This window comes from Lynx canadensis, chromosome B4, assembly GCF_007474595.2.
Source record: "Lynx canadensis isolate LIC74 chromosome B4, mLynCan4.pri.v2, whole genome shotgun sequence".
Taxonomy (NCBI): Eukaryota; Metazoa; Chordata; class Mammalia; order Carnivora; family Felidae; genus Lynx; species Lynx canadensis.
Window position 1 is genome coordinate 123,460,843 of NC_044309.1, and position 13,201 is coordinate 123,474,043.

The window sequence follows — 13,201 nt, forward strand, 5'->3', positions numbered from 1 at the left end:
AAGGAGAAGGGTGGAGAGGAGGGAGAAGAAAGGAAAGGGAGGAGATTAGGTGGGTCTGGCAGGAGAATATGGCCAATCCTTTGTCCTTGCCCGACTACAAGTCCTTCTCTCTCTGGAATCCTCCGCTCTGAGAGGAATCCATGTGAATTCAAGAAGGGAAGAGAACACTGCACAGCCAGACGATCCAATGGAGCAACGCTGGGAATCCATCAGCCACAGAAACTGGTGCCGAATGATGGGCCCATCCGAATGAACGAACGGGTTGCCGAACGACTAAGTGAATGAATGTGCCCTGCTGAAAGGAGCCATGGGTATCCGAACACAGTGTTTGGCGAAGGAGGAACGAAATCTGCCCAAACGCCACATAAAGAGGACACGTCTTACCTAGGACTTGACAGAAAGCTGCACAAACCCCCCCAGGAGCCACTCATTTTCAAATGCCACGGCAGCTCCTCAAATACCCTCGAGAAAGTGGTTTGCCGTTGGAAGTATTGAACTAAGATTCGGTGGAAATGTGTTTTCTTGTGATTTGTTGGGTTCTGAAAGGTATATGGACGGCTTTCTCTGACAGGAGTGACCACACCTATTGAAAAATCAATGACAGTTGAATGCGTCTGCCTTCTTAGTGTATGAAAACATACAGTAGTGGGGCACCTGGGTGGCTCAGTCGGTTAAGCGTCCGACTTCAGCTCAGGTCATGATCTCGCGGTCTGTGAGTTCAAGCCCCATGTCGGGCTCTGTGCTGATGGCTCAGAGCCTGGAGTCTGTTTCAGATTCTGTGTCTCCCTCTCTCTCTGACCCTCCCCCGTTCATGCTCTGTCTCTGTCTCAAAAATAAATAAACGTTAAAAAAAAAATTTTTAAAAATTAAAAAAATAAAACATACAGTAGATAACAGCTCTGTGGCCATAATTAGACACAATGAAATAGTACCTTGAAAAAAAAAACCTGAAATATTAAAAATATATCTCCTTTGATTTTTTTTTTAATGTTTATTTTTGAGAGACAGAGCGAGTGGGGAGGGGCAGAGAAAGAGAGAGACACAAAATCTGAAGCAGGCTCCAAGCTCTGACCTGTCAGCACAGAGTCCAATGTAGGGCTCGAACCCACAAACTGCAAGATCGTGACCTGAGCCGAAGTCGGATGCTTAACTGACTGAGCCACCCAGGTGCCCCCAAAGTGCATCTTCTTATAAGTCAGTCTGAATTTACCAAAGAATTAGTTACAGTTGTGATCACTGATCCAGATTTTTGAGAAGCTACGGAGCATGCTCATTTTTCATGGTGTCTTCCCCTCTCCCAAAGAAATATTTGTAACCCACTTTTCTATGTTAAACATATACCACGGCTACCACATAAATAAGCACTTTCCAAAATTTGAGGACACGCAATTTGGAGAAGTTCACCTGCCACCTGGGTCTCATCTAGGCCGCGGGGAGCTAAGCAAATTAATGGCAAATTGGATGTTAGAGCCAAGTTTACTATGCTTTCACTAGCAAAGAGAAATGATTCCAACCAATCTTACTACCCAGAAACAACCTGCTTAAAAACAGAAGGGCTTGGTTTCATTAAAAACTTCAAGGGGGTGCCTGGGTGGCTCAGTTAGTTAAGCGGTTAAGCATCTGACTCTTGATTTCAGCTCAGGTCATGATCTCACGGTTCGTGAGTTCGAACCCTGCATCAGGCTCTGTGCTGGCAGTGCAGAGCCTGCTTGGGATTCTCTCTCTCTCTCTCCCTTTCTCTCTCCCTTTCTCTCTTTCAAAATAAATAACTAAACTTAAAAAAAAAAAAAAAAGAACTTCAAGATACCTATCCTTGAAAGTTAAAAATAGAAGTATTTAAAATGTTCTGCTTGATGTTTTTTCTCGCAAGATGAATGGGACACATGGCTGGATGGCACACCTGCTTCAGAAACCCATGGAAGAGGAAGGAAAGTTCCTCCTTGCACTGAGCATGGCAAGGGCATTTTTGTGGGGAATGAGAGAGAAAGAGAACTGGGACAAATATTACCCCGCATCCAAGATTTAGAGTATTAAACACAATGCTTAACGTGTACAAAACATTTTCATAAAAAACACTGAGTTTGTCTTTTTTAAGTTTATTTATTTATTTTCAGAGACACAGAGACAGCGTGAACAGGGGAGGGGCAGAGAGAGGCAGGAGAGAATCCTGAGCAGGCTCCATGCTGCCAGCACAGCCTCCTGATGTGAGGCTCCAACTCATGAACCATGAGATCATGGCCTGAGCAGAAATCAAGAGTCGGACGCTTAACCGACTGAGCCACCCAGGTGCCCTAAGTTTATCTTTGTACAAAATACCCTTGTGAGATATGAAAGGATATGAAAATCCCTGTGATTTTCCCATATAATTTCTCATGTCAACTTTCCTGGGCGAAGGGATGCCCAGAGAGCTGGTCAGGTACTGTTTCCCAGTGTGCCTGTGAGGGGGTTTCTGGAAGAGACTAGCACTTGAATGAGTCCACTGAGTGAAGGAGATTGCCCTCACCACTGCAGACGGGCCTCATCCAATCTGTTGAGGGCCGGAATAGAAAAAAAAAAGGCAGAGGAAGGGCAAATCTTCCCCTCGGCTCCAGCTGGAACCTCTGTCTTCTCAGCACTCAGACCTTTAGACTTAGACTAGAAATTATAGCACTGACTCCCCTGGTCCCCACTAGCACTACCATCAGCTTTCCCGCACCTCTAGCTTGCAGACGGCAAGATCCTGGGACCTCCCAATGTCCACAATCACGTGAGCCAAAACCGCACAATAAATCTTTTTCCTAGATATCTGTGTAGAGATACACACATAGAGAGATACATAGAGATAGAAAGAGATAGAGAACTAATCCTAGTGGTCCTGTTTCTCCAGAGAACCCTAATACGATCTCCATATGACAAATGAAATTACTTAAAGTCAGAGGGGCCAGGTGGCTGGTCTCTGGCCAGCACGTGAGTGGAGAAGCAGGATTCAAACTTTCTGACTCGATTCCAGTGCTTCTCCACTTAACATGAGACGGGAGGAATGGCCTGACCACAGCATCATCTGTGCAAAGTTCAGCACAGTTCTCACGGACAGACTTTCTGGTGGACATTTCTGTACTGCTCTTTTCTCTCATGACAGGCTACATTGTGCTGTGTGGACAAACGACCTCAAAATCTCAGTGGCTTAAAACAGCAAAGGTTCATCATGCCATCACAGATAGTGACGGTCCTGGCTGAATCTCCAAATCCAGGTCTGCTCACGCCAGGACTGACAGACCAGCCGCCATCTTGAACATTGCCAGTAGCCACGTACAACTCGTTGGACAGAACGGGTCACAAGGTGCTCCCCAATAAAGGGACCAGAAAGTGCTTCCCATGGTGGGTGGAGGGGCTGGAAATATTGGCAATTAGCTGTCACAGCCACCACGGTGCTTATCATTGTGCCGGACGCTGTATTAAGCACCTTACGTTAGGTATACTTAGCATTTTTAATACCCTCGAGGTAAACACTACCATTATCCCCATTTTGCAGGTGAGAAACTGAGTCTTAGAAAGTTAAGCACCTTTCACAAGGCCAGGCCAGTTCTGTCAGATTGAAAGTCCTTGCTCTTAACAAGAAATCATTTATAGTAGATGCCATAGCGATTGCCAGTCGGAAAGAAGGGAGACTCTTTGCCAAACAGCATGTGGGCCTGGGAGTGAGGTAAAGACAGGGTGAAATGAGGCTGCTCCTCTACCATGACCACAGTGTCACCTGCAGGTAGCAGGTGAACAGGTAGTGAGTAGCTCACACTTCCCTTCCTGTGCTCAGCCCTCCAGATCCTGATTCCACCACAGGCAAACACCAGAGGCTGAGGGTCAGTACTGGCTCCCAAAACAAGGGATATGGAAGCTTCTAGAAATGGCAGGCCCAAAAAGCCAACTGCCAGGAATAGCTGTGCATCCATTCAGCAAACATCTATTGAATGTAACTGGAGTGGGGCCCAGGGAACTCAGACCTGCTTGAAGGTGTTTGATGAAATGGAATAACACTTAGGCTAACAGAATTCAAGATTACCAGCTGATTTGCATGGATCATTTTGGGAAGAACGGTAGGTAAAAGGTCACAGGGGAGACAGATGAGTAAAACAAAGGGAGAATTCAGAATGGCTAACATTTCTTAAGAATTCACTATGGGCCAGGCCTAGTCTAAGTGCTTGTAATTACATGAATTACACATTGAATGCTTGCTAGTCATAATGTTCTGAGCTTGGTACACTTATTATTTTACAAAAGAGGGATGTGGGTAGAGAGGGATCCGGTCTTCAGCTAGGAAGTGGGAAAGCCAAGGCTCACCCCGATCTAGCATCAGGGGCCACTTTTACCCATTATGCTAGGCTGGACCCTTCTACTCAACAATTAATCGCTGCAAAATGGGCTTCACAGACTTGGTTTTCGGAGCTTCTATGAAGTGAGAATATCTATGAAGTGAGGGGTTATACGAAGTAAAGGAAGGAGCTCTTTCCAGGAAGGGCTCCCTGAGACCCCGGGAAAGGGTGAGGTTTGGGGGAGGAGGTCGCATGGCTCAGGTCTCCCAGAAAACACCTTCTCTCCCTTTGGACACCAGCACCATCCCGACACTTCAAGGGCTGGCTGCCAGAGGGCAAAGAGACAGGGACCCCAGCATGAGGCTTGGTTTTCCTGGGGGGAGCCCTGCAGGGGCAGCTGGGAGGTACCCACGTCAGTAAGCACAAACCAGAAGAGCCTCTACGTGGTGGCCACAGCCAACAGACAGAGGAGCACAGGTAACACTGCTCAGGGTCTCCCGCAGGCACCTGGGGCAGGTGAGGACTTTCTAGGAGGCTGGTGGGAAACAGAACTGATACGACCTAACCTAGCCAGAGAACGTTCTGTGTACACAAGAAATAAATGGAATAACGTATATGAAGCGGCTGGCACAGTGAAAGCACTAAATAATAGTGGTGGTTATGATGGCCAGGGGCAACAAGATGTGACAATGCTCTGGCCGCACTAAAACAGCATTTCCCAGCTTTCTGGGTCTCCCCCCTAACCGCCCTTTCCCTTTTCAGCCCCACTGATATGCACGTATGCACACACACACGTACACGCATATGTTCACCCACATACAAAGAGTATATAAGACCAAACAATCCTCAGCTCTAGTAGCAAAAAGGGAAAAGACGTTGCTGGACCACAGCCCAGGGTACAAAGCCTGCCTCTAGACTAGCCAATTTTTGGTAGGAGTAACTTAAGTTACAAATTGAATACAATACTTACAAACTGAATACAATATGTAAACAGAGTATTAATTTCAAAGGAAAGAAGCATCCACATATACGTGTGGCTAAGAGACTAGTTTGCCTCAAAATAATTGATAAGACATTGGGACAAAATATATCAAAAGATAGCCCTTTACCAAAAAATACATTGCAGACTCAAGTCCTACAGCCTTCGCTTTGGCATCTTTTTTCTCCTTGTAGGATTTGCTTTACTTCCCATGCTCAAGCTACCTGGAAGTGAATTGTTGCAATTACAATTCCTGGCGCCTCTGGTAAAGATGTATTCACATCCTGGTTGTTGTTGTTGTCTTTGTTTTCCTGACAATAGTGAATATTGCCAGCAGTGCTTTCTTTAGGGGCTCACAGTGCAGAGAAGGGCTACAGCATTTACCCAGAATTTTAACAGCCACACCACGGCCTTGTCCCTGCACCTCCAAGAGTGTTACTGTTCCACAGGAAAATGGAGAGACTGATGGTGTTGCAAACCATCAGAGACCGAGTGAGCAGAAGAACTGACATCACACCTAAGAGCATCCTCACTCCCCCTCCCCCTTCGCTACATTATGTAACTTAAGAGGTGGTGGGAATGACGACAATGTAGGAGGGAAACAATCTTTTAAAAAAGAAAGTGAAAGAGGACATAGTAAACCCGAAAGGAAATTTGCACAGAGTTTAGAATCTTTGCAGAGGCTGTGATGTAAGGTTTTTGAAGTCCACGAACCTGAAGTTCTCTGTGTGGCTAGAGGGCTCTGCTTCTAGGTCAAGAGTCTGTGATTGCCATTGTTTCTCAGATTCAGACCTCAATCCTTTCAGAAGGGGATAAGAATTTGATTTCAGGGGCGACAGCGTAGCTCAGTTGGTTAAGCATCCAGCTCTTGCTTTCGTCTCAAGTCATGATCTCATGGTTTGTGAGACTGAGCCCCACATTGGGCTCTGCATTGACAGCACAGAGGTTGTTTGGGACTCTCTCTCTCTCTGCCCCTCCCCACTTGCACAAGTGCACGCATGCTCTCTGTCTCTCTCAAAATAAATAAACTTAAAAAAAAAAGAATTTGATTTCAGAATTAGGGCAGAAACTGCTAATGCCTATCCAATAACCATCTCCCTCATCTTTGTTAGTAACAGATGCCCACCTTAGTTTAGGGTAGCAACACACTCCATTGAAACCTCTGTTCCCCAACTTTTCTCATATCTAACTGTGGCCAAATGATGTTTTAGAGACAGAGTGGAAATGTTGGTGAAAACCTGGGAAAGCTCCTTAAAAGGAAATGCAAACCCTTCTTTTCATCCTTCCTATTGCCCGAAATGCGATGGCTGGAGCTCCAGCAGCCATGCTGCTTCCAGCAGTCATGCACATGAGATGACCCTGAGAATGCAAGCTAATGTGTGGATCAGGGACATAGAAGGAAGAGGGTCCCAGATGACTTTGTGGAGCCAACAGGGCAGCCCTGAACTGCCTACTTTCAGAAAGTTCTCATGTGAGAGAATAAACCCTGGGATGTAAGCCATTGAAGTCAGGTCTCAGTTACTCACAACCAGGTACAAGTATTAATTTATATGACCATGTATACACGTTTACAGATTCATTCCTACTTGAGAAATGCTAGCTGCAAGCTTTCCCTTGAATGCAAACTTCCCTTTTCCGAACTAGCAGGTACTTACACAGATTTAAGCCCTTACCAAGAAGCTTGTGTTCCACAGCACTCTGCAGGGACTGGTGCCTGAAGTACAGGAGGCCATTGGGCTTCTCCTGGACCCACTGTCTGCTGGCATTGTGGAAGGCAGCCCAGTGCAACATGGTCACTTTGTAGTGATCCCTGTAGCCCAGCATGTCCAAAAGCTGGAATATCTCATCCTCGGCCAATCCACAATGTGAGATGCTCAAAAAAGCACAGAGTGTCGGCCACCCAGCCATCCAGTGCTGTACAGGTAACACAATGACAGCAATGACAAAAAGAACCGTTCACATCTGCCAGGCATCATTCTAAATGGCTAAATGTCGTGTATGACTATACAACTTGTTTCCTTTAATCATCCTATAGGCAGATACTATATAACTTCCCCTGTCTTACAAATAAGAAAAATAAAGCCCAGAGATGTTAAATAACTTAGCCAGTCACACAGGAGTAAGTGCAGAACTGGGATTTGAGCATAGACTGCCTGGCTTTGGAGCCCATACTTTCAGGCATTAAGTTATCATCCACTTTGTCCCAACTAATACATCCATGTTAGCTATGGTTATAAGCTGGAAAGCTTGCCAATTATCATACTGCTGAGCAGTCTATTAATACTTTCAAATATCAAGTTTGCATCGATGGGTCTGAATGGTTTTTTGGTACGATTGCTATCTTGCCACAGACACCACTGGAGCCAGCTCTATGTTACTCACCTGACCCTTAGCTTTTTCAGCCAGAGCTGGATTCCCACTGGCTTTATGACCAGCTCTACAGAGATCCTTAAGACCACTGAGAGAAAGGACAAAGTCTACCATTCTAAATGGACTTCTTGTGCCAGGACTGGGGAATGAACCTCAAACACCTGTAATCTTTATGCAGAGGGAGCTGCTCAGCCCCAGCTGTACAAGCTCCTTCTGAAGTTGACCCCAGGTTTACCAAGTTCTTCCTGTACCTGTGGCTGAGTGCCTTGGGCCTGAGGAGGGGTCAGTGGGCAGGAGGAGGAAAGTCAGCTGGAGAGAGGAGGGCCTGGGCTTTCCCGCACAGTCCCAGACAAGCAGGAATATCCCTGGGCACAGCCACGGGCCACCTTGCCTGCGTGACTGTTCTCAGGGCACAGAGACCTTTCTTTCACCTCCTTGCAGGTGAGGGAGAGCACGCTAAATTTGAAATTCATTTTATTTGGAGAAATGCAAAGTCTAGAGCAAAAAAAAAAAAATGGGGCAAGACAATATGTGGTCACACCAACCAATGTGTCTTTCATTGCAAGTATTTTCTGCTTCTTTCCCCACCCCCACACCCCCCTTCCTGCTCCATTCCAAATTCATCAAACTTAAGAGAAGGTTATTATGGTAGAAACTCAAGTTTCAAAAGCCTTTTGAAGCTCCTAGCAGAGATAATGGCTTTGAGAACAAACTTTGCTTCTCAAAAGACTGTGGAATATCAAAAGACAAAAATGCCTGACCAACTCATGGAATACGTCTTTTAACCACAAACAACAGACTCAGTTACAGGGTGAGCTAAAGAGGACTGAACCAAGCAAGGTGGAGGAGACAGTGCGAGAAGAGAGCAACAGAGTTGCTCAGGTGGGCCTGTGCTGTTCCCTGAACCCAAGCTGTGAGCAGGGACAGGGGACCTACTGGATGCACCTGGGGACCCAATAGTACAGACAGCCTGTGCTGTGCCTCCCATTGGGAGACTAGAAGGCCGGTGCCTATAGATCTTCTGATGCCCCCAGAACCAGAGAGAAGAAACCACTATAGGGACACCTACAGAGCCAGATCTCTGAAGGTGCAGTGAGCAACCAACATTCTCTGTCGGGAATGTTGAGTACCCACAAGACTACGGGCTCCAGGAGAGTGCAGATGTTAGTGGAGGAGAGGGGCCTCCTCACATTAGAGTGAAGGAAAATGGCAGCAGATGGCAGCATAGATCGAACAACCCAAGAACAGATGGGAACACAGCCATCCTAGAGGATGCCAGCATTGGAGGAAGTCAGTATCTGTGGACCATCTGGGGCCATGACCACCTCAGTGGAAGCCAGCAGGGACAGATGACAACCAAGGACATCCAGCACCAAGACCCTCAGATTTAAGCTCGACCCCAAAGAAACACACACAGGAAGGACACAAATCCTCTCTTGACTGAAAACACCCTGAATTGTACCAAAAAAAACAAAGCTGAATTGATGGATTTAACCTAGATGAACTGAATTAGGTTTCTGCCATCACTTGAACTAGAGGCTCAAAAGAGTTGAGTTACAGAAATAATAAAGGCCCATTTCTTAGATTCCTGAAAAATTGTCTAATATGGTTCCCTTTACAGTCAGCATAGAGCTCCCTAGACAGGGTTGTTGGATTTAGCAAATAAAAACGCAGAGTAACTAGTTAAATTTTAATTTTAGATAAACAAAAAATTAATTTTGGGTATAAGTATGTCCCATGCAATAATCTGGGATATACTTGTAATGAAATTATTTATTTGTAATTCAACTAATTTTTAGTATAAGTGTGTCCCATGCAATAATTGAGACATACTTTTACTAAAGGACTGTTCTTTGTCTGAAATTACAATTTAACAGGGCATCTTGTATTTTCTCTGACAACCCCATCCTTGGGCCCTCCTCCTCTGGGTGGTCCACCATACATCTTTCTCCCTGTGGACTCTAGCAGGTTGTCAATACTGGCCAAGGCCTACCTTCTCCTAAAGCAACCATGTCTGAATTTGCCTTTTTTGGTGTAAAAGTCCAGCTATAGTCCTCAATCCAGCGTTTCAGGATCAATTCCCAGAGCTCCTGAACAGACACCACCTCCAAGTACTCCTTCAGACACTGATACTCATCTCGGTAGATTCTACATTCTCTGAGTTCATTCGCTAGGATCGTGAGTTTTAAAGGATTCGGGTTTGTTTTTTTCCTCAAAGTGGATTGGCTCTGTTGGAGGGGGTCTTTGTTGGGAATGGAGAGATGCTGTCTAAAGATGTTTAGTTTCACTTCTTTGTCTCCTATGCTAATGAACTCCACCGTCCTCACATCTGGGCGAGCACATAGCAACTTGTAGGACAGGCTGGAGGAGACAGTGCCCATGATGAATTTGCAATGAGGAGGCAGCGAGCATGGCAGCCAAGAAAAATCTTTTGCCTGGTGGAGAAAGTCAAAGATATTTGAAAACTTTAAAGACTTTAAAACTACTTTGCTGATGGTTTTTAAACTTAGAGCAGCTAGAATATAGTGAGTAGGTAGAGGGTTAAGGGCTGGGGTGAAGGTTATTAGTGATAAGGTGGATAGTAAGCAATATGGTGATGATACCAATTCACACTCTACAGAACTATATTCACTGACTTACCCATCTGTTATGAATTTGATAGTACAAAGGTGACCTCTAAAAAGAGGTTTGTACAGGGCACCTGGGTGGCTCAGTCACTTAAGTGACTCTTGATTTCAGCTCAGATTACCAGCTCACGGTTCATGGGATCGAATCCCACATCGGGCTCTGTGCTGACAGTGCGGAGCCTGCTTGGGATTCTCTCTCTCTCTCTCTCTCTCTCTCTCTCTCTCTGCCTCTCCCCTGCTCTCTCTCTCTCAAAATAAATAAACAGTTAAAATAAAAAATAAAAAAAGGTTCCTACAAGCAAGTAATCTGACAAATCTTAGGCTTCTAAAGAATGACCTATAGTGACGATCAAGGGAAATCTAAGAGTGCAAACTGAACCATTCAACTGAAAAACAGAACATTGTTTTATGATGAAGAATCTTGCTTTGTACAGCAATAGTATTATAAATTAAATGGCTTTATTTGGGGATAAGATAGACACCTAATCAGATCTTTCTAGATTCCTTTAACAGCCTTTCCTACCTCTCTTTGACTAATAATCGCAAATATAATAATAATAATAATAATAACAACAGTAACTACCAAACAGCGAGTGCTTACTCTGAGCCAGGCACTGAGTTGAATGTGTCTTCGGGTACTGTTAGGGATTTTTATTTTTATTTTTTTATTTTTTGATACTGTGACATTTCTCTGGGGCCTTAGAGATTCAGGAGAGACTGTTTTTCCCAAGGCAAGCTAAGTCCCGGGGGTGGTGGGCAGCTTGCCTGGAATATGCCTGTCATGTGCAGACCCACAGATCCAAGAACACACCCCCATCTACCTTCTTATCTGACTCGCATTCACCAAGCCAATATTTCCCTGCCCCACATCATCATCCTGGGGCTAGGACCAGACAACTAGGGAAAACGATGCCACAAAGCCTGCTGAAATTACACAAACTAGCCAATCCTGAATGGCTTCCTCTACCTTTCCCATGGGAACCCCAATGAAGGCTTTGGCCTTGGCCTTCTCCTGGCTCCAGTCTTCTGCCTCCTGACCACCCTGATACTTCCCCTGGGGCCCCGAGTGGCATGGCGCATCTCCTTCTCTCAGGAAATGCAAGTAATCGCTTCCTTCAATGCCATTGGCATCTCCGTGCCATCACTCGGTCATCCTCCTATATATCAAAGCCCAGCACTTGTCACAGTTTGCAATCTTGTCCTTATTTGTGTAATAGCATCATTAACATCAGCCATCCCCTGTTAGAACGAAAGCTCTGTTTCTCTGCAGGGACCATGTCTGATTCTGCTTGTAGTGCTTTTGCTATAGTGAGTGGTCAAGAACTATTTGCTGCATGTGTGGTGGTTGCCATGCATTAAATTAAAAAGATTATAAAACAATATGGTGTGTAATTTCATTTACGTAAGCATCAAGGAGTGTACATAGACATCCATAGAAGAAGGAAGGCTATACTCCAAAACGTTGAAGAGCGGTGAGACTGTGAGTATACCTAATTTTCTGTTTTCTTTTTCTTCATCATATTTTCTATCAGAAACATATATTACTTACCTAATTTATAATTACATGTGTTTTTAAGTTTTAGAGAAAATTCTTCACAAGGTTCCAGTGATCCAATATCAGGTCAAACAGAAGAAAAACTAAGGAGGGGCACCTGGGTGGCTCAGTCAGTTAAGCGTCCAACTTCGGCTCAGGTCATGATCTCATGGTTCATGAGTTTGAGCCCCGCGTTGGGCTCTGTGCTGACAGCTCAGAGCCTGGAGCTTGCTTCGGATTCTCCCGCTCTCTCTGTCCTTCCCCCATTCACACTCTGTCTCCCTCTCCTTCAAAAATAATCATTAAAAAAAAAAGATAAGAAAAACTAAGGAGAGCAACCAATCGATGGGATTTGGTATGTGCATAATCAGTATAGATGAGGCAGGTCATAATATACAACATAAAGAAAATACTAGGAGTCCAATAAATGCCTGATCAATGTATAAAATGGGGGGAGGGGCGGTGCAGAATCAGGCAGAAGTAAAGGTCACAGTTTCCAGAACCAGACTGTCCATGTCTGAATTCTGAGTCTAACACAATCTTAGGATGTTGGACAAGCCACCTAACACCTCCATGCTCAGTCCCCTCTGCATAAACAGGGATGATGATCACAGTGTCTCTTTCATAGGGTTCTTCTGAGAATTAAATGCGTTAATATTTATAAAGTGCCTAGAAAGGTGCCTGACCCGTTGTAAGTGTCACAGAAGTATTTGTTCAATAAAACATATAGTAGTAGCTATAAGCGATGCTGGCTATAGCTATAGACATGCAATGTAATGGAAAGGTGCTACAGGGGCGTCTGGGAGGCTCAGTCAGTTGGACATCTGACTTCGGCTCAAGTCATGATCTCGTGGTCATGAGTTCAAGCCCTGTGTCAGGCTCTGCACGGACAGCTCAGAGCCTGAAGCCTGCTTTCCTCCCTCTCTCTGCCCCTCCTCCGTGCTCGTTCTCTCACTCACTCTCTCTCTCTCTCTCTCAAAAATAAACATTGAAAAAATTAAATAAAAAGAAAGATGTTACATACCTTCTAAATTATGGAGTTTTCTTTTTATAAAACAGTAATAAAATAGGTATTATTTTAAAAAGAGATTACCTTCTGTCCTAAAATCCCATAAATGCCAATCAATTCTTCAATTCCATCTAGGACAAGTATACATGGCTTTAAATTGATGGAAGCAATGAAAACTTCCACAAGAAGTGAAAAGACCAAGACATCTGAGCCTTCGTTAAGAACATCAGTTTCAAGCTGAGTACCTACAGCATAGGAATTTGTTCAAATTAGGCAAAAATGTTTCCATCATTGCTAGAATATGTTAATGGGATGGGGAGGCGGAAGGGGTTGGGAACAATGAGTGCTATTCACAGCTGTACAGCTGACACATATAGGTATATGTGTGATTAGCAG

General features: G+C 44.8%; 1 protein-coding gene across 1 annotated transcript in view; it reads right to left on the reverse strand.

The window, feature by feature from the left end:
- The window catches only part of LOC115518783 (putative tetratricopeptide repeat protein 41), a 64,135-nt gene that overhangs the window by 20,793 nt on the left and 30,141 nt on the right, over positions 1–13,201 (reverse strand). Inside the window, exons 4-5 of the mRNA XM_032593801.1 lie at positions 7,648–7,702; positions 6,939–7,075 (exon numbers count right to left, since the gene is read on the reverse strand). Coding sequence (XP_032449692.1) covers positions 6,939–7,075; positions 7,648–7,702 — 192 coding nt within the window. The remainder of the gene's footprint in view (positions 1–6,938; positions 7,076–7,647; positions 7,703–13,201) is intronic.